At 59.2% G+C, this 19,208-nt stretch overlaps 2 protein-coding genes across 2 annotated transcripts; both read right to left on the bottom strand.

The window, feature by feature from the left end:
• Positions 1-4,544: 4,544 nt before the first annotated feature.
• On the bottom strand, positions 4,545-8,918 carry LOC136303224 (Fc receptor-like protein 1). Its single transcript, XM_066206923.1, has 9 exons — positions 8,888-8,918; positions 8,112-8,132; positions 7,793-8,023; positions 7,274-7,549; positions 6,233-6,500; positions 5,840-6,144; positions 5,673-5,759; positions 5,100-5,121; positions 4,545-4,861 (listed from the first exon to the last, which is right to left on the bottom strand). Exons 1-9 carry the CDS (start codon positions 8,916-8,918, stop codon positions 4,774-4,776), a joined length of 1,329 nt encoding a protein of 442 aa, XP_066063020.1. The 3' UTR covers positions 4,545-4,773.
• Positions 8,919-14,430: 5,512 nt separating this feature from the next.
• Positions 14,431-18,034, bottom strand: LOC136302871 (cilia- and flagella-associated protein 45-like). The gene is made up of 12 exons (XM_066206465.1): positions 17,956-18,034; positions 17,792-17,859; positions 17,611-17,738; positions 17,167-17,308; positions 16,653-16,823; positions 16,326-16,504; positions 16,062-16,191; positions 15,681-15,821; positions 15,430-15,543; positions 15,025-15,218; positions 14,659-14,883; positions 14,431-14,488 (listed from the first exon to the last, which is right to left on the bottom strand). Exons 1-12 carry the CDS (start codon positions 18,032-18,034, stop codon positions 14,431-14,433), a joined length of 1,629 nt encoding a protein of 542 aa, XP_066062562.1.
• Between the last annotated feature and the right edge of the window lie 1,174 nt (positions 18,035-19,208).

The following is a 19,208-nucleotide window of genomic DNA, read 5'->3' as shown; positions in this document are numbered from 1 at the left end:
TGTAATCAGTCCTGGCAGCTTTCATCTGAGAGTAACCCTTGGACATACTGAATTTTGGAAGTGGAATCTCAGTTTCAGCCATGGACTCTTGGATGAGAATGACAGATCTTTTCCTTTGGAAGAAAATTACAAACTCCTCACCGTGTCTCGGGTACATTAAATGCGCCGTCCAGGGGAGGGAATGACCAGCAGGACCTTTGTCCACCTCTCCCCTACACTCCAGGGTGCAGCAGCCCCAGAATGAGAAGGGGTTGGGTCCTGGTGGGGGCTGATTTTGGGGGGCCACCTGGGCACACCTGCACTGGAACCTGGCCAAGCAGAGGGGCTGAGGGGACGGTCCCTGGGTGTCCCTCTAGGAACAACAATTGGAGCCTCTCACAGGGCCTGAGGGAGAACCTGGATGGGAATATTGGGAGGCAACATTGCCCCAAGAACGTGAGGAGGGAGCACCCCTTGTGCTCAGCAGCAGCACCTCAGCAGGTGGGGCAGCACATGGGGTCAGGGAGGGGATCTTTCTCCTTTCCCCTTTTGATTTCATCTTGACAGCCCCGCCCCAGTGCTCCCAGTCCCTCCCAGTGCCCCCAGTAAAAAGGGGGTTATGAGGAGAAAAGGCGTTTAAACTGAGAGAAAAAAACTCCTTTACCGTTATCATCTGCGTTTAAAATGGGAGGATCCCCCTACACCTGAGATTTTAGGGGTGTCCATCAAAGGAGAACCTGCCTTTTCCATGATGTAAGGAGTATCAGCTGACAGGGACTCCCAATTTTCCTTTTTTAACCCCCCACCCCAGCTTAAATAGAAGGGCAGAACATTGGTGATGGCATTTTTTGGGTTTGAATTGAGGGTAACCCCCTATTTTCATAATCTTAAGGTTTAAAGTGAGGGGGAAACCCTGTTGCCTTTCCTTATTAAGGGTTTTTTATGCGGGGAAAATTCCTTTTTCCCCATTATTTGAGAGATTTAAATTAAGGAAAATGCCTTTGTCCCCCCGTGTTTTAGGAGATTATACTGGTTAGGAGAACCCATTTATTTGTCATTTTATTGGTTTGAGGTAAACACCCTCTGTTCCATGTTTTTAAGTGCTTAAATTGAAGGAAATTCCCCCTTTTCCGGAATTTTAAGGGTTTAGGTTGTGGGATTCCCCTCCATTTCAGGACACTTCTATCAGTGCCCCAACACCAAATCCCTTGCGTGGGAGCAATCCATGCACATCCAGAATTTTGTAGGTGAAATCCCACTTCCAGGAAAATACCTGTGAACCCCCCTGAAAAGTCCTGGACCCCAAAGACTCCTGGACCTCATATCCCTGTGAATACCCTGGCCCTGGAAGTGGTGCCACGGACCCCCGAGACCCCGGGAATGACCATGAGGCCCACGGACCACCAAGACCCCTGCAGCCCTTGGCCCTGGCAGTGGGACCTTGTGGTCTCTGGACCCCCAAGACCCCTGGAGCCCTGATCCTTGTGAACCCCCTGCCTCTAGAAGTGACACCCCCAGACCCCCAAGATCCCTGGACCCCCTGGGAATGATCATGAGGCTCATGACCCCCCAAGACCCATGAAACCTACAGACCCCCTGGTCCTGGCACTGCCATCTGTGGACCCCTGGACCCCAGAGACCCCTGGACGCCTGGGAATGACCACGAGGCTCATGGCAGCAACATCCCCCAATCCATGACAACAGGCCCCGTTCCCATGGCAACACACCGTTCCCACGCCCGCAGCGCACGCGCGGAGCCTCCCCAGGACTACATTTCCCATGAAGCCCCGCGGCAAGGCGCACGCTCACGGCCCTCGGCCGCTCTGCGGACTTCATTTCCCAGCGCACCCCGCGGCGAGGAGGGGGCGTGTCCCTACGGTGGCCGGCGCGGGCTCGGGGTCTCTGAGGGTTGGGGAGCTCTGAGGGTCCTGTGGTGAGGGTGATGTGAGGGGAATGAAAGGAGCCAAACAAAGAACGTCCTATTTTTTTTTTTTTTGCCTAGTTTAGTACTTTCTTTTTGTAGTTTGCCTAAACTTTGTAACTTTCATTTCACACTTTAGTTTTACTTGCTCGATTTCGCTTCGACTTTGCAGCTTTCAGTGTATAATTTACTTTTACCATGCAACCGACAGTCGTAGCTTTAATTACTGTTCAGGTCGTTAGCTTTCGGTGGAGCATTTAGAACGAGGGACTGGGAAAAATGAGCAAAACCTCGTCAGCTGTGGCTTGATTACAATGACCAAAGGCCTTCAAAACACTAAATAAATATGAAGGATGAAGGAGTCCTGGCTCTCGCCTGCGGTGCCAGGACAAGGAATGGACCATCCCACACGGGTGGATTGTGCAGGAGCTCAAACCTGTCAAGGTTCGGCCCAAGGACCCGATGACGACGGAATCGGATGAAATCGAGGTAAGCGCCCCGAAAAGGCCCAAAACAAGCGCCGTGGTTCAGAATATCGAACAGCAGGTGGCAATCTTACTCCACGGAAAAACATAAAGGAAAAAAAAAAAAAAAAATTCCAAGGAATTCTGAGTGTCGTAACTCACTGCGTGCGAAGTGGGGAGGGGCTTTCGGGAGGTCTTGTGGCTCTCACAGTTTGGTTATATCACCTTTTGGTTATTACCTTTTGGTTATCACCATTTGGCTTATCACAATGTCTGTAATCCCGAGCGAACGGTGCCTGATGGAACGCGTTCGTGGAGGGAGAACCCCCAAAGCACGTTCCCGAGATCGGAATAAAGGGATAATTGAACAGTTAAGTGAGTTTCTTTGGGTCGGGGAGATGAGCCCTTGGTGGGATTTGGGGGGGGGGGTCCCTTGCTGAGGGTGTCGTGAGAAGGGATTGAGACCCCCGGCCCTTGCTGGGAATTTGGGGGGAATCCTGAGGGGGCTGAGGGTCTCTTGGTGAGGATGTCCTGAGGAGGGGTTGAGACCCCTGGCTCTTGATAGAGTTTGAGAGGTTTTGGGGGGGTTTTGAGGGTCTTTTGGTGAGGTTTGGGGGGTGTTAAGGGGTCCTGAGGGGCCTTGGTGAGGGTGTGGTGACAGGGGGATGAGACCCCCAGCCTCGCTGGGGAATTTGGGAGGGTCAGGAGGCCAGACCCCCCGAGACTGGGGGATCCTGAGGAGGATGAGCCCAGACTGAGCCCCCCCACCCCTCACTGGGAGTTTTGGGGGGTCCTGAGGGGGCTGAGCCTCACTGGGAGTTGGGTGATCTCAGAGAGGGGGGGGACTGAGCTTCTCACCCCACACTGGGGATTTTGGGGGATCTTCCAGGAGTCTCTAGAGGGGGAATCCTTGGATTTCAACTGCTGGGGAGGCCAGAGAGGCATTTTTAGGGATAAAACCCTTGGATTTCAGCATGGAGATGCTTCCTCCTCATTCCTGGATCTTGTGTTCTCCAGCTGCTGCTTTTGACACCCAATATTGTAACTTTGACCCAAAAAACACTTTCCCAGGGGAATCTTCATGCCGTGTGGAAACTCATCTTCCCCCTCGAAACCAAAAATCCTTAAACTGTGTGGCTGTTTTTGGACTGAAATCCCTCAAATTCCAGCGCGGGGGTTGGTTTTCAGGGATCCCTACGGATCCTCCTGCTGTTGCACTTTGCTCTATGTTGGCAGAGTCCAATTACTGATTAATTCCAGGGATTTCTGAGCTGCAGGAATGTTTTGCTGCCAGCTCTGGAAGTCCAAGGGGTGTGAGGAGCTGTCGGGACCTGCCTGTGGTAGGTGAATCCCGCAGAAATCCCAGCTGGGATTTGGCTTTGTCCCAGCTGACCCAAATTCCCGATTCTTTGATTTTTCCGTGTGGGAGGACCTGGGAGCAGGGGGGATTGTGCACTTGGATGGTCCAGTTGAGGGAGCAGCATTCCCAGGCTGAGGGGGGAGGGTTTTGTGGGCATTGGGATGAAATTTTCCCTCATTTTTGAGCATTTAAAATGCTAGATTTGCATCAGAGAGAGGTTTGGAGCTTGGTGCTGGAATTTTGGGATTCAGTGGCCGGTGCCAGGTGAGGACTGGGGCATGGTGTGTGGAGACAGAGAGAATCCAACTGCCATGGCCTGATCCCGAGTGCCCTGGAAAAGGGGGAGGCTCTGGAATGCCCCACAGGGTCTTTGTGACATCATCATGTGGGGAACATGGCACAGCAGGGTTTGGGACAGGGGAGAAGAGAATCCAGAGCCTCCTGAAGGCCGCTTTGGCCATCAGGGCAATGAAGCTCCAGGGCCCTGCCAGGTTCCTCTGGTGGAGGAAATGTGCTGGGGGAAGTGTCCAGAGTTTGTTCCTTTTTGGGATCTTTCCCTGGAAATCGTTCCTTTTCTGATCCTTTGAATTCTGAACCTCGTTGCTGTTGCTGTTGGTTTTGTTCTCTCATTGCTGTTTGCAGGAAATTGTTCTTCTCTCAGCCCTTTGGGACATTTGCCTTTTGTGCCTCCACTGGCAGGGGGAGGGGCAGCAGCCCCTGGTTCTAGTGTCAGCCCAGAACTGGAGAATCCCATTCCTAAAACCCGACAGAGCTGAACAAAGAAACACCATTTCTGCCAGTTGAACCAAAAAGCTGCAATTTGGGCCAAACAACAGGGAAATGGGTCCTGTGCCCCCCTGGCCTGGGAGGAGAGGTGGGGAGCCATGGGTGTACTGGGGGCACTGGGAGGGGGAAAGGGGAGCACTGGGTGCCCTGTGCAGCCCCTCCCCAGACTCGTGATCATCACCCCAGGCAGGAGGGACAACCACGGGAGCCGTGGGATGGGGACTGCCAGTGTCCCCCAGTGTCACAGCACGTTCTCACAGATGTCACTGGTGTCCTGCAGTTGCCCATGTGGTCCCGGCAGCTCTGCGTGGGTCACCTGGGGGTCCTTGTGGGGGACAGTGTGGGGGGACCCTGTAAGAGACATCGGTTCTGGGGACCTTGTTTGGGGTGACACCCGTTGGTGACATGTCCGTGTCCCCACCCACCCCCATACTCACCCCCTGCCCGCTCAGTGCCCACGATGTGGGTGTCCAGCCCCTCCCCCTCCTCCAGGGCATCCAGGGGCTCTGGGGGGGCCCTGCAGGGATAAGGGGATGTGGGAGGGATGTCTGGGGAGGGGGTAGAGTTATGGCTGGAGCCTCCCACTCACCTGTCCTGGGATTTCCTGGCAGCTGCAAGAAAAAAGGGAGAGGGTGATCATTGGGTGCCCTGGGCCCCCGACCACCCCTGGGACCTTTAAATGCCCATTGGACCCCTGAACCCCCACCAGACACCAATTTCTACTGGACTCCCAGGCCCCCTGCACCCAAAACCACCCCTGAAGAGCCCCAGAACACCTGAGCCACCCAGGTACTGCAAGCCCCCCCGGGACCCCTGAACCACCACGGGACCCTTGATTCTTCTCAGTGCCCCTGAGCACCCCAAGAACCCCAAAAATGGAATGCAAGGAAACCCCCAAACTCCTCCAGGATCCCTGAAGACCTCTCAACATCCCTGCACGACTCTCCAACACCTCCCTAAAGCTCCCAGGAGCTCCCGGTGACACCCCAGTATTCCTCAAGGTTCTTTCTGGGACATCCCAGGACCCTCCAAAATGCCTCCAAACCTTGGAGTGAGAACACCAAGCAAAGGTCACTGGGGGCTCAGCTTCGCCCAGGCCCAGGTCAATGGGGGCTTCCCCCCACTTCTTATAGGACCCCCATCCACCTCCTTTGTCACCCACCCCGGCGGTGCCACCAGTGACAGCCCCCGATGACAGCCAGGAGCAGAACCAGGAACAGGAGGGTCCTGCCGACATTCACAGCCACTACTGGGGACAGAGGGGGACATATCAGGGTCACTGCTCACTTCAGGAGTCTTGCACCCCCTGGTGACCCCGTGTGACCCCACCTGTGCCCCTGTGTCCCTGTGGTGTCACCTCCAGGGCCAGCTCAGGGCTGAGTGCCTGGAACACGCGGTGCCCGTCCTGTCCCAGCTGGTTGGTGGCCACGCACTGGTAGGTGCCCGAATGTCCCACACTGACGTTCCCAAGCTCCAGGACAGGACCCCGGGCCACCTCTTGGCCATTGTGCAGCCAGGTGAAGTTGACAGGGGCTGAGCCCACCTGCACTGAGCAGCGCAGGGTCACGGGGTCACCTGCGTGCACCTGGTGTGACAGGGGACCGGGGGTGATGGTGGCATTGGCCACGGGCACTGTGGGGACACAGACAGGGCTGGCACCTCGGGAGGTGGGATGGGAGTGCTGCGGTTGGGTTCACCCCAGCCTGAGAGTCCCTTTCCCCCAGGACGGTGACATTCAGGGGGACACTCTCCTCTACGCTGTCCCCATCACTGACCCGGCATTGGTAGTGGCCACTGTCATTGTCCCCAACATGGTGCAGCTCCAGGTGGGGGCCGGTGCCCAGGGGTGTCCCCGAGCCCCCCCGGTGCCAGGTGGATGACAGGGGACCTGTCCCCACGGCCACTGCAAAGCTCAGCACCAGGCGGTCCCCCAGTGCCACCTGTCCCCCGGGGGGCTGCGCCCACAGGGACACCCCCGAGAATGGGACCCCTGAGGGGAGAGATGAGTGAGGGGGAATAGGAGGGAGATGGGGAATACCCCAGGGACAAAGACGGGGACCCAAGGAGGGGTGCAGGGACTTGGAGACCATGGAGGAGCGAACCTCAGGCAGAGACTGGGGACCAGGGGAGAGAAAGAGGCACCTCGGAAAGGGATGTGGGAGGCTCAGAGAGGGGTGTGGGAAGCGAGGTTTGAAGGACCCGGGTAGGGAAAGGAGACCAGAAAGTGGAGCAGGGACCTGGAAAAGGGTGTTGGCATGCCAGGGAGAGATGGAGGGCATGTGGACAGCCAGGGAAGGGTGCGGGAATGGATGAGGGACCTGGGAGGGTGTCATGGAGGGCTGGGGAACCCGTGGAGGCTGTGGGGGCTCCCCGTGCCCATCCCCGCACTCACTGTGCACCGTGACGCGGAGTCGGGCGCTGCTCTTCCGCACGGTCCCCCCCTCGGAGCGCACCTGGCAGCTGTAATTCCCCGAGTCGGAGACCCCCACGGCGGGCACCAGGAGCTGCGGGGACACCTGCGGGCCCCCCACCAACTGCCCGTCCCGGTAGAAGAGGTGCAGGAGGGGGGCTAGGGGCCGCAGGGGGTTGGGAGTGCTGAGGCAGCTGAGATTGAGGGAGGACCCCTCGATGGGCTCGGGGGGACCCTCCAGCACCGGCACCGTGAAGAGCTCTGGGAAGGGAGAGGGGACAGGGTGGACGTGACGCCGAGTCCGCCGTGAAGGGGCTGTGGGGGTGCTGAAGTGTCAGGTGTAAGGTGCTCACCGTGCACTGTCACTGTCACCGGTGCCGACTCAATCCACGGTAGCCACTCAATCCACGACCCAGACCTCCTCGCAATGCTGCAGCTGTAGCGGCCGCTGTGGTTCAGCTGCAGGGTGAACGGGGGCAGATCGGTCCGGACGAAGTGCCACCTAAGATCCTTCCCATTGCGGTAGAAGCGTTTTAAAGCGTCCGACTCCTGCTGCCTGACACGGCAGCGCAGGGTCAACGAGTCCCCCTCCAGCAGCGCCCGCGCCGGCACCTGCAGCACTGGGGTGGCTGTGGGACAGGAGGGTCCCGATAGCAACAGAACGAACCAGGGGTCCCCCATTGCAACAGGGCTGTCTGGTCGTACTGGGATGCACTGGAGTGAACAGGGGATGCTCCAGTGATGCTCTGGGATGTCCCCGTGTGCAGGGGACAGGCTCTGATCACACAAGGGTTGTAACCCATGGAGCTGGGCTCACCCAGAGCTCTCGGGGCTCCCGCAGGTGCCAGGGTGGGGGTACAAAGGCCTCTCACCATTTACAACGTGCACGGGGGGGCTCAGCCCACTGCCGGGTCTGTCACACTCGTAGCTGCCACTGCTCGTGACAGTGAAGTGGTCAGGTCCCCTCGGCCCCCAGTGCTGCCCGTCCTTGTACCAGGTGGTGGCACCGGCGGGCCCCGAGCCCTGGCAGGTCAGTGTCACCTGGTCCCACAGCACCGCTGGTGTCCAGGGGGGCTCCACCAGGAGCTGGGTGGTCTGGGCACCTGTGGGTGACAGGGGACACCAGCCTGCCGGGGCCACCACAGGGCTGGGAACAGCAGGGTGGGGACATGGCATCCCTCGAGGACTCACCAGCGAGGCCAAGGGTCTGGGCTGGAAGGGAGAAGGGACAGGGCTGGGTTGGGGTAGCTGTGCAGGGACAGTGGCACATGGGGGCGGGATGTGGGGACCGTCCCCAAACTTTCCCCTTTGGAACACTGGTTCTCGCTCAGGGCTGGTTCCCAACAGTTCTGGTGAGGCCAGGGGACATGTCTGTGTCACAGCTGCCCACAGCCACATCTGTTGGGAACGGGTTGCCTGGGGATGGGGACAGTGTGGCCACCCCGGGTGTGGGCAGGACATGGCGACACCACAGACACTCGATGCTGGCACAGGTCGTCCTCACCAGCCCCATGGCACCTGTCCCCATGGCCACATCCCCATGGCCCTGTGCCTGTGATACCATTCTGATGGTACCTGTCCCCACAGCCCATCTGCATGGTGCAGCTCCACCTGTCCCCGCAGGTGCCCCAGCTTCAAGATGCCTGTTGCCATATCCTTGTCCCCACATCCCTATCCCCCTACTCCTGTTCTCACACTGCTGTCCCCACATTCCTCTCAACCCCTTCCCTCCATTCCTCTCCCTGCATCCCATTCCCACCACCCAGTGCCACATTGCTGTCCACTCTTCCTGTCCCCACAGCCACCCCACAACTCTGGTCACACCAGAGAGTTCACCCCTATGCACTGGCTCTGCTGGCCTTGGGGACCTCAGGGGACCCCGCAGCCCCCCTGTGCCCCCTCCCCACCGGTCTCTGCCTCACCAGGGCCCATCCCCGGGGTGTCAGGCCCGTGTCCGGGGCACTCACCCCACAGGAGCAGCGCCACCTTCCCGGCCATCCCTGTGTCCCCGGCCATCCAGTCACACACTGTCAGGGCCACCTGTCCCCTGGATGGCGGCTCTTTGGTCAGAGGGGAAGGAAACGAGGTCACGTCACATCTCCATGTGTTGGTGGCACATTGTGGGGGGCAGGGTGGGGACATGGTCAGGGACAGGGTGTTCCCAGGCCTGGGGCAATCAGGGAATGTGGGGAGTGAACGTTGGGTGTCCCAGGGAATGGGTTAGCCCCACAATGGGGTCCTTGGAGGGTTGTCCCAAGGAAATGGGGGTTCAAAGAATGGGGATTCTCAGGGGGGCCCATGGGATCAGGATGCCTGGGAATGAGGGTCCCCATGGGTGAGGGTCCAGGAATGGATTCTTAGGAGATCATGGACCTCAGGGACTTTGGGTCATGGGATGCAGGTCCCTGGGAGGGGGGTGCCAGTTGTATGGGGGCCCATGGGAGTTGGGGTCCTGGGGGAATGGGGCCCCATGGGATGGAATGAAGGGAAGGTGGATCCCAGGCAATGGAGGTCCTGAGGAATGAGAGTGCCAGGATGGGGATCCCGGGGAGGGGGGGGCCTAAGGAACTGGGGTCCCACGCTTGGGTTCCCAGTGGAATGGGAGTCCCTGGGATGGGTGATGGTTGGGTGGGCATTGGGGTCACAGCTCCTTCCCTGGGTGCCTCAGATTTTGGGGAGACCCAGGGTCCAGCGCAGGGCCCTGGGGTGCTTGTGCTTGGCGAGTGGGGGAGCACCACAGGAGGCTCCCAGAAGGTTCCAGGTCTCTGCTGTGGGGGCTGGGGGTGTCCAGCTGTGCCCCACCAACACTTTCACTTCATCTTTCCTGCAGCAGAAGGAAGAGACCGTTTGTGCTGAGAGTCAGATGTGAAGGGGGGGCAGTTCTGTTCGGGGGAGGGGCACATCCAGGGAGTTCCTTTTTTGTTGGGGTCTCTGTTCTGGGGGTGACACGTCCTGGGGGGATCCTGTCCCAGGGGTGCCACATCCCGGCTGGGTGGGTCCTGTCCTGGCAGATGGCAGTTCTTGGGGGGGAATGTCACTGTCCCAGGGGTGGAACATGCTGTGAACCCTTTTCCTGGGGGGGCCCTGCCCACCACAACTCTCCCTGGTGGGACATAGTGACCTCAGGGGTGCTGCAACTTGGGAGGTGTCCTGTCCCCTCCACAACCACCCTTGATGGCCTCACCCAGTTTGGGAGTTTTCCATTCCACTTTTAGATTTTTAGGTGCAACTCATTTCCCACATCCCTCCAAAACCCTTCCATGTGTGAGAAGCCCCCACGGTGGTGACAGTGGGGGATGACATGGGGTGGGTGTCAGCTGGGGAGGGCACAGGCCCCCCCAGAGCCCCCAACAACCACCCCATCCCTCCACCACCCGCAGGCTCTCAGCACTGGGAGCCAGGAGACAAAGGACACCCTCCAGATGAAACACTCATGACCCCCCAACTGTCCCCCCACTCTGTCCACAACAGCTGAGGACCATCCTGCCCCCTCCCCCACAGCCCTGGGATGGAAAACAGCAGCTTTTTCCCTTTGGAAAAATGGCTGATTTGGTCCCAAAATTGCTGCCACTTGGCTGAGACACAGGGGTGGGGGCCTGAAGCTGTTGTGGGTTGTCCCCTCCCTCTCCTACACCCCACGCCATCCAGGGGATTTCTGTCCTGGGGGCTTGGGATGCTTTGGGTTTCTTGGGTTTTGGGAGAAATCCTATTCCAGACTTCTCCATTCTCACTTGTCCCCTGCAGGATGTGAGCCGGCAAGAGCAGCTCGGGAATGGAGCCCCAGGCAGGAAGGAGCTCCCCAACTCCTCCTCCTTGAGGCCAGTGGCCATCCAAGTGTGGGGCCCAGCCATGGCCCAGCCCCAGTGCACAGGGATGGGCGTTGGCCAGCCCTGCTCTGGCCAGCCCCAGGTGGCAGCCACGACCTGAGGCTCCCCCCGCCCCCTTGGCTTTGATTCTGGCAGCTTGAGAGCTGCTGCAAAGGTGACAATTCTGTGGCAGGAAAAGGCCTGGCTGTGGTTTGCTGGGCCCTGCATGAAGCACAAAAGCCAATGGGAGCCCAAGCAGTGGCTCTGCGAGGGCCTTGGATGGTTTTCAGAGCAGGGCTGGCTGCAAACCCCCCTGCAGGGGCAGCTGTGAGGGAAGCAGTCCGGAAATGCAGCAATTGATCATTTTGTCCCTCTCAGCAAGGGGCTGAGAGAGCCCCAGAAGTTCTGCAAATCCCACACCCATCTGCTCAACAACATGACCTGGACCCTCCTTCCTGAACAAAACCTGCAGCCCTTTGGAACCTCTCGGAAAGAATGTTTGAGTTCTGGTTGTGGCTTCCAGATGAGAGGGGAAAGTGTGGAAATATCGAGCAGTGGCTCTGCCCCACGGCCGTGGTGTGGCTGTGGGGAGTGACCCTGTCTGGATTTCAGGTGTCCCCAAACTAGCTCCGTCTCTGCCTTCCTCACCTGTACAGGGCATGGGGAGGAGAACAAAAGGCTCCTGGGCTGGGAGAAGGGCAGGGAGGGCTCAGTCCCGAGCACCATCAGGGGCACAAGGGACTTGACTTGGGCAAATCAATACAATCTATTCTCCATGAAAAGCTGAAAAATGAGGCGTGAAAGACGTCTGAAAAATACCTTCCCCTCTCGGGAACTGCTCCAGCGGGGGCTTCCCACGGGCTCACAGCCCCTTCGGGCATTCCCTGCTCGGCCGGGGGCTCCTGCAGGGGGGTCTCTGCTCCCCGGGGACCTCTACGGGCTGCCGGGGAATCACCGGAGCCCCTCGTGCCTCTCCCTCCTCCCTGCAGGGCTGTTCCTCTCGCAGCCTGTCCCTCCGTTTTGCTGCAGTAATTCCAACTCTGCCATCCTCTGAATTCTCCCTTCTCATATCTCAGCATCCCCATTCCTCCCCGGCCCGTTCCGGGATGCCCCGTGAGTCCCGGGAGCTGTTGGTGGCTCTGCCATGGCAACAATCCGTCCCGACACATGGCGACAGTGGCTTCGGACGCGCTGTTAAAATCGTTTCAGGCACATCGCCACCGTCGGTCCCCACCCTAATGTGACAGTCCCGGCCCTGGCAGCGCGATGGCAGCCGCGACCTGTGCGGGGCTCTGAGCACAGGATTCCGCTCCCACCGTGCCGTCACCTCCACCCTGGCATCCTGGTCCCTCTGTCCCAGGCGCACCCTCCCGGTCCCGCTCGCTCCAGCTGTGCTCCCCATCAGCCCCAGGGCCGGCAAAGGCTTCAGAGCAGCTCCGGGGTCCTGAGGCTGTTCGGGGAGTGGAGGGGGGCACCAGGCAGGGCTGGAGCTGGGGGTGGGGTGAGGGTGCTCTGGGGGATGGGGGGGTCTGCCTGTGCCACCCCAACACTTTCACTTTCTTGCCCCGGCAGCCCAAGGCTAGCCAGAGCCGTTGGTCCTGGCTGTTTTCATCCGGGGGCAATCCTCGGACATTTGCAATTTTAGAAGGTGGAATCCAAATTTCTGCCCCAGGCACCTGGCCTCCAGCGGTGGCTCATTTCCACAGGAAGGAAATGCTTCCAGCCCAGTGTCTAGGGGACACTGAGAGCTGGCCCCTGGGAGTCCAAGGCAAGCTGAGCTGTTGGTCCCGGCAGCTTTTGTCTAGGAGCAATCCGCAGATATTCATCATTTTAGGAGAGGGAATCCCACTTTCATCCCCTGATTCCTGTCCATGAAGGATGGCTCTTTTCCAGAGAAATGTAAACCTTCAAGCTCAGTGTCCCAAGGTGTCTTGGTTTAAAAGACAAATGTCTTCCAAGGAGGATGGGAACCCTCCTGGAATCAAAAGAAGACCACTCCCTCCAAATAATACCTTCGAAATTATGGGGCTTTCAGGCAAAAATGCAGAAAGAGGAATAACCGTTCTTTACTAGAAAACAAATAGAACAGAACAGAACAATCAACAACACGAGACCAGAAGCTTTCAACCTGCTCAGTGCTCTTTGTTCCCCTTTGGTGCAGTTATGACTCAGCCGGCAAAGGGCGCTGGCGGCTCCAGCGGGGCAGAGGCTGCAGTGACTCACTGGCAGTGGGCAGAGGGGATCCAGTGCCAGCTCAGAACTTCCCAGGGTGATCTGGGCTGCTGCCGGCACAGGAGGGAGAGGAGGCGATGCTCGCCCTGCCAACCCACGCGGGCAGTGTCCGGTCCCCGCACTGGAAGTTGCCCAAATCTGAGTCAGAGGGGTGGCTGGTGAGATCCTGTCGCCAGCGGTGGGTCAGGCAGAACTCGATCGCGGGACTGAGCTACGGCACAGAAAGCCCAGGGCGAGATCGCCGGCGGCACCTCGGACAGCTCCCGGTTCCGGAGCAGGAGAGAGCCCCCAAGGCAAAGCTGCTAAAATCCTTTATTCCCCTCCAAGTGGTTTTGTTGGCATGCCAGGGCTATCAGCCACTCTTTCCGTGTGGCTTGAGTGCTGGCTGTCCATCTAGGAGTCATGTCTCCCCCTCCCAGCACCTTCACGATGACGATGGGAAAAAATTCACTGAGAACCCTAAACCCATAATGATTTCCACCCTGAATTTTTTCCCCATACCAATATAGAACTTAAGAGTTTTCAACTCTATAGATACATACATTATTCTAATTCTATATATATTTTACGAATGTATATGTATACACATATATACAGATACAGGTGCAGAGTCACAGACAGCTCACTCAAAGATAATTCCGCCTTGAAGGATACATCGTGTTTCTCCATCTTTCTGCATCACCCACCAGGTGCAACCTGGTCCTTGAGCAAAAACAATCCCACAAGTAGGTTTGCCGTTGCCTGAGGCATGGTTGATCCAAACAGACCTCTCAGAGGAACCACGGGACCTTATCTGCATCCACAGCGTGAAGGGACTCTGGTGTTGACTGGCCATGTAGCCTTTGCTAGATGCTGATCCCAGTGCTTGAAGATCCCCCCACACAAGGTCTTAGAGTGGTTTCCAACAGTCTGTGACACCCTTCAACCTTCCCAGCAGCTGGTGTGTGGTAGGGGATGTGATATACCCACTCAAAGCTGGGCTCTTGTGCCCAGGTGGTAACTAAGCTATTCTTGAAATGAGTTCCATGATCAGTTAGCTCTGGGATGCCATGTTGCCATAGGACTCGTTTTTCCAGGCCCAGGATGGTGTGCTGGGCAGTGGTGTGAGGCGCTGGGTGCATCTCCAGCCATCTGGTGGTTGTGTCCACCACAGTGAGCTCATAGCACTTACCTTGGCAGGTTTGCATCAGTGTGACGTAATCAGCCTCCCAAGCCTTTCCATACCTGCACTTACTCCAATGCCCACTGTTTCTCAGAGGCTTTACTCTCTCAGCCTACTTAACAGCAGCATGTCTCCAGCCCCGTGGGCAGCTCCTCCCCAACAGCCCGGAGGCCAGAGGAGGACAGAAAACACCATCTTCTCAAACACATTTTTAATTGGAAACTTTGGTCAATGCAAATGGAACCCCAAATCCTTGTGAAATTGGAGCTGGTTCCTCGTGGGACTGGGCCGAGGAGGAGGCAGCGCCAGCTCAGCTCTGCGCTTTGCGCTCCACATGGGCACAGTACTTTTCAGGCATTCCGGCTGCTCTGCAGAGAAAAGAATCCATTAGACTCCCAATGGATCTGGGACCGTGGCTCTGCAGCAGGTCCCGTTTGCTGAGGATGCAGAAGGAGCTGGGAGGTGGCCCAGGCTGGGACACCAGGAAGGACTCAGGGAGCCCAGGGAGCCCGGGAAAGCAGCACTGGCAGCTCCTGACCTGAACTCCTGCAGCTTCTGCTGCCTGAGCTGGGTGAGGCGCTGGCGGCGCTGCCGGACCTCCTGCTCCCGCTGCCGGCCCTCCTCAAGGACGGCTGCCCGCTCTCGCTCCTTCTGCTGCTGCAGCTCCTGGATCTGCTGCCGGAGATACTCGGCATGGGCGCGCTGCCGCAGCTCCCTCTGTTCCTGCTCCAGCTTCTCCCGCTCCAGCTGCTCCTGATGGGCCCTGCGGGAGAGCCGGGCTGGCTCAGGGACCCCGTCACAACCCCCCACACCTGGCACGGCACCAGAGCCACCCAGAGCCACCAGCAGGAACTGGGAGCCCCCAGTCCCTGCCTCAGCAATCCCTCTGTCCCGTGTGCCTCACTTGAGCACCCTCTGGAATTCCTGGCGGTCCTGCTCCACCTGCATGGCCAGGTACTGTTCCTTCTGGGCCACCTGCTCCAGCCAGTCCTGCCTCAGCTGCTGCTCCAGCTCGGCCTTTTTCCGCGCCTTCTCCAGCTCGTGCCGGCGCCATTCCCGGTCTGCCACTTCTTGGTTCCTCTTGGTCCTCAGAGCATCCTGCCCAAACAGGGGACAGTGCTGGGCGTCCCTCGGGGGCAGCTATGGAAGCCCTTGGCCATGGCTCTGGCTCTGCCGGCACCGCTCCAGGACATCCCCTGGCCCCAGGGGCTGCTCCTGCAGATCCCCCACATCCAGGCTCTGCCTCTTTGCCGGGCTGGGGACAGGGCCAGCGGCAGGGGAGCATGTCACCAGTGCCTGTGCCACTCACCCGCTCTGCCTGCCAGTCCTGGACCTGCTCCTGCATGGCCCTGAGCCGGGCCAGCTCCTTCTCCTTCTCCAGGCGCAGTTGTTTCTGCTCTGCCTCCCAGGCGGCCTCGCGCTCCTATGGGGGAGAGCCCGGGGAGAGAGAGAGCCCCGGGGTGTGGGACAGAGCCCCGGGGTGTGGGACAGACCCCAGGGGGTGGGACAGAGCCCTGGGGCAACTCCTGCAGCCCCTGCCCTGCCCTGCCCTGCTCTTACAGCCTTCTGCTGCTCCAGCACCCGCTCATCCTCCAGCCTCTCCCTCTCCTGCTGCTGATCCTTCAGCCGCTGGCTCTCCATGTTGAAACGCAGAATTTCAGCAAAGATTTGCCTTTTTTGCTCCTGTTTCTGCTCCCAGGCCTGGAAATTCCACGCAGGGTTGAAGGCCACCAGGCCGAGTGCTCCTTCCTCCTCCTCCTCCTGACTCAGGGCAGGCAGGCTTTGGGTCATCTCCCAGGGATGCCACAAAGTCCTCATGGGACCACAGCTCTGATCCTGCTGGCTGCTGTCCCCACTCCCTGAGTGTGGCTGATTCAGCACTGCCAGACCCTTTCCAGCCCGGTGGAAACTTCCCTGCACCCCCCTGTTCCCTGCTCCCACCTTCCGATCCTCCCTCTTCATCTGCTCCAGGCGCTCCAGCATCTTCTGGCCCTCCTGGAATTTATTCTCAGCCCTCAGCGCCCTTTCCTCGGCATTCTGCTCCATCTGTTTCACAATGTCCTGCCTGGCTCTGGGAATACGAGAGCAGCAGGGTTCCCTCTGGCTCCATCCTGCTCCCCATCGTGGGCACCCTGGCACGGACAGGGCTGGTGTGGTTGGAATGGGCCGGACGCCTCCGTGGGGAAGAGGGAGCCTTCTGCCCACCTCATCAGCTCTTGCTTCCTGTGGTGCTCCAGCTCCTCCTGGACCTTCATGCCCTTGTCCCGCTCCATTTCCATCATCTTGTCCAGGCGCTTCTCCTCCTCCGCCAGTTCCTTGTGGATCATCTGCTTCTCCAGGACTTGCTTGTCCCGGATCATGTTACACTTGGCATTGAGGAACAGCTGTGGGGACAAGAGGCGTCTGTGGCCTGGAGCTGCAGTGGGACATGGGGAGCAGGGAGGGCAAGGGAAGGAGAGGAAGAGCCTGGGAGCGCGAGGAGCAGGGGAGGCTCAGGCAGTGCCAGGTGACAGCGGGGAGTGCCGGCCCTACCGCGTTCAGTTCCCGCATCTCTTCATCCTGCTCCAGCCTCATCCTCCTCGCCCACTGCAGCAGCTTCTGCTTCTCCTGCTGCTCCTGCTCCTCCAGGTCACTCTGACGGTCCCTCTTGTCCTCCAGTTCTGCCTTTCTCTGCTCCTCCATCTGGGCCTTTTGCAGGGTTTCCTGCGGGGACAGAGAGCGCTGCCCAATCCGAGGGCTCGCGGGGGTGACACTTCAGGTGCTGCGTCCCTGGCACAGAGTGGGGACGTGACGGGCTCCTGGGGCCCTGGCACGGCCATGAGCACCCCTTCCCACGTGTCTGGGCAGACACTCAGTGCCCTTGGAATGCTGGAAGTGCTGGGCACAATTCCAGGGATGCTGCCCAGCTCTCAGTGCAGCCCTGAGCCCTGCAGTCTTCCCTGTGCCCCAAAACATGAGGGACAAAAGGGACCCCCTTGGTGAAGCCACCCCCCCTAGAGCCTGGCCACGGAGCAGGAAAGGAGGGAGCAGGAAAGGAGATGCCTACGAAAGCAGCGTCCTGTCTGGCTCTCAGGGTCTTCAGCCTGTCCCAGTGCTTCAGCTCAGTCGGGGCTCGCGCTGATTCCTTGATCCTCTCATATTCCTTTTCCCCAATGATGAGACACGGCTGAGGGTTCTGCTGGGGAATGCTGGAGAGCACAGGGAGGGAGCTCAGTGGCACGGAGACCCCAACAGCTCCCTGTGTTCCCTGAGCCACCAAGCCAGCCCAGAGCAATGTGGGAAGTGCTGGGGAAGCCGTGGGGACCCGGCTCTCCTGCTTTGGGGCGAAGCAAGAGGGGAAAGTGTGGTGAAAGTGGCACCAGGGATGCAGGGGGGCAGGATCCCTGGGGGTGGCCAGGGCACACTGCCAATCCCTGCTCCCCAGAGATTTTGGGATGGTGCAGTGATGCCCATTCCCCCAAAACCCCTCAGGGCTCTGGCACAGCCTTACACGAGGTCCCGGATCAGGTCCTTGGTGATAATTCTGGTGGTCTTTGGTTTGTATCTGATGGAGGGCAGGAATTCAGGATCCTTTGGCACATCCTGCAGGATCACAATGGGGCTGCTGGATCCCGTGCCCTGTGGGAAAGGACGATGTGAATGATCCTGAAACCCCCGCACTCAGTGCTCACCGGACACCGGCTGATCCTGGGATAAGCTCTGGACCTCAGTCGTGCTCTCTGGAGCACGGCCGGAGGAGCTGGGGGTCACGGGGACACAGGTATCCCGTCTGAGAACCCCCGGGTGGAGACCTTGGGAAGGAGGAGCTTCAATCCCGGTGAGCAAAGCTGCCGACGGGAGGGGAGGGGGGGTCCCCGGGAGGAGTCTCCGGGACGAGGGGAGCGGGATCCTGAGCCAGCAGTCGCTGCTGCCATCGCGCTGCCAGCGCCGGCCCTGTCGTAGAGTGTGGGAGGTGTGACAACGTCCCGGAGCCGACTGTCACAACGAGATGCGACCGGCCGTTGGGATGTGTCTGAACCGACTGTGAGAGCGTGTCAGAAGCCACTGTTGCGACTTGTCGGGACTGACTGTTGCCATGGCAGCCCTCCCAACTGCTGCCGGGACTCACGGCATGTCCTGGAGCAGATGGGGGATGGGGGACGGGGCGAGGGGAGTTGGTGCGGAAGCTCCCAGAGCTGGGAAGGGCAAATCCACGGGATGGCAGGGATGGAATTGCGGCAGCCAAGAGGCCCCGAGGCTGCGAGAGGAGCAGCCCTGCAGGGAGGAATGAGGGGCACGAGGGGCTTCGGAGATTCCCCGGCAGCCCGTGGGGGTCCCCGGGGAGCAGAGACCCCCTGCAGCCCTGCAGGAGCCCCGGACGAGCAGGGGGTGCCCGAAGGGGGCTGTGAGCCCGTGGGAAGCCCCCGCTGGAGCAGCTTCCGAGGCACTGAGCCCGGGCAAGGAGGGGCCCCAGCCTGGAGCAGCTGGGGCAGAGCTGCAGCCCACGGGAAGGACTCCCGCTGGAGAAGTCCCTGCAGAAGGGTCTCCCGTGCAAGGCAGGGACCCCACACTGGCCGAGCAGGGCGAGGACTGTGACTGCCCCGGCTGAGCAGCGGCAGAAACAACTTGTGCTGAACTGTCCCGGGCCCCGTTCCCATCTCCCTGTGCCGCTGGAGGGAGGAGGGAGAGTCCCAGGAAGGAGTTTGGGGTGAAGGAAAGTGTTTTGAACGGTTTATTTGGCTTCTTATCCTGCTCTGATTTTGTCAGCTATAAATTCAATGCATATTGCGAAATCTGAGCCTGTTTTTCCTGTGACAGGATCTCTCCCGGTCCTTTATGTCAAACCAGGAGCCCTTCGTTGAAATTTCTCTCCCCATCCGGGGGCAGAGGGCAGTGAGAGAGCAGCTTTGGTGGGTGTGGCGCATCTGGCCACTGTCCATCCATGGACAAGCAGGAAGAAGGAGGAGGGTCCTGGTCAGGTTGTTGAGCAGATGGGTGTGGGATTTGCAGAACTTCTGGGGCTCTCTCAGCCCCTTGCTGAGAGGGACAAAATGATCAATTGCTGCATTTCCGGACTGCTTCCCTCACAGATGCCCCTGCAGGGGGGTT

This window comes from Chamaea fasciata, unplaced genomic scaffold (assembly GCF_029207755.1).
Source record: "Chamaea fasciata isolate MVZ Bird 193981 ecotype frontalis unplaced genomic scaffold, bChaFas1.0.hap1 SCAF_31, whole genome shotgun sequence".
NCBI lineage: Eukaryota > Metazoa > Chordata > Aves > Passeriformes > Sylviidae > Chamaea > Chamaea fasciata.
Note: the sequence above shows the minus strand (reverse complement) of the source record. Positions and strands in the feature narration are given on the sequence as shown.

What these genes read in the sequence shown, in the direction of transcription:
- LOC136303224 (XM_066206923.1), bottom strand. Translation starts at nt 8,918, where the DNA reads ATGGCCGGGAAGGTGGCGCTGCTCCTGTGGG. An exon ending in CCCCTGAATGTCACCGTCCT is followed by an intron (nt 6,145 to 6,232) that starts GGGGGAAAGGGA and finishes CTGTGTCCCCAC; the next exon opens with AGTGCCCGTGGCCAATGCCA. An exon ending in ACAGGGACACAGGGGCACAG is followed by an intron (nt 5,760 to 5,839) that starts GTGGGGTCACAC and finishes CTCTGTCCCCAG; the next exon opens with TAGTGGCTGTGAATGTCGGC.
- LOC136302871 (XM_066206465.1), bottom strand. Translation starts at nt 18,034, where the DNA reads ATGGCAGCAGCGACTGCTGGCTCAGGATCCCGCTCCCCTCGTCCCGGA. An exon ending in AGGAAGCAAGAGCTGATGAG is followed by an intron (nt 16,192 to 16,325) that starts GTGGGCAGAAGG and finishes TCGTATTCCCAG; the next exon opens with AGCCAGGCAGGACATTGTGA. An exon ending in TGAAGAGGGAGGATCGGAAG is followed by an intron (nt 15,822 to 16,061) that starts GTGGGAGCAGGG and finishes TGGAATTTCCAG; the next exon opens with GCCTGGGAGCAGAAACAGGA.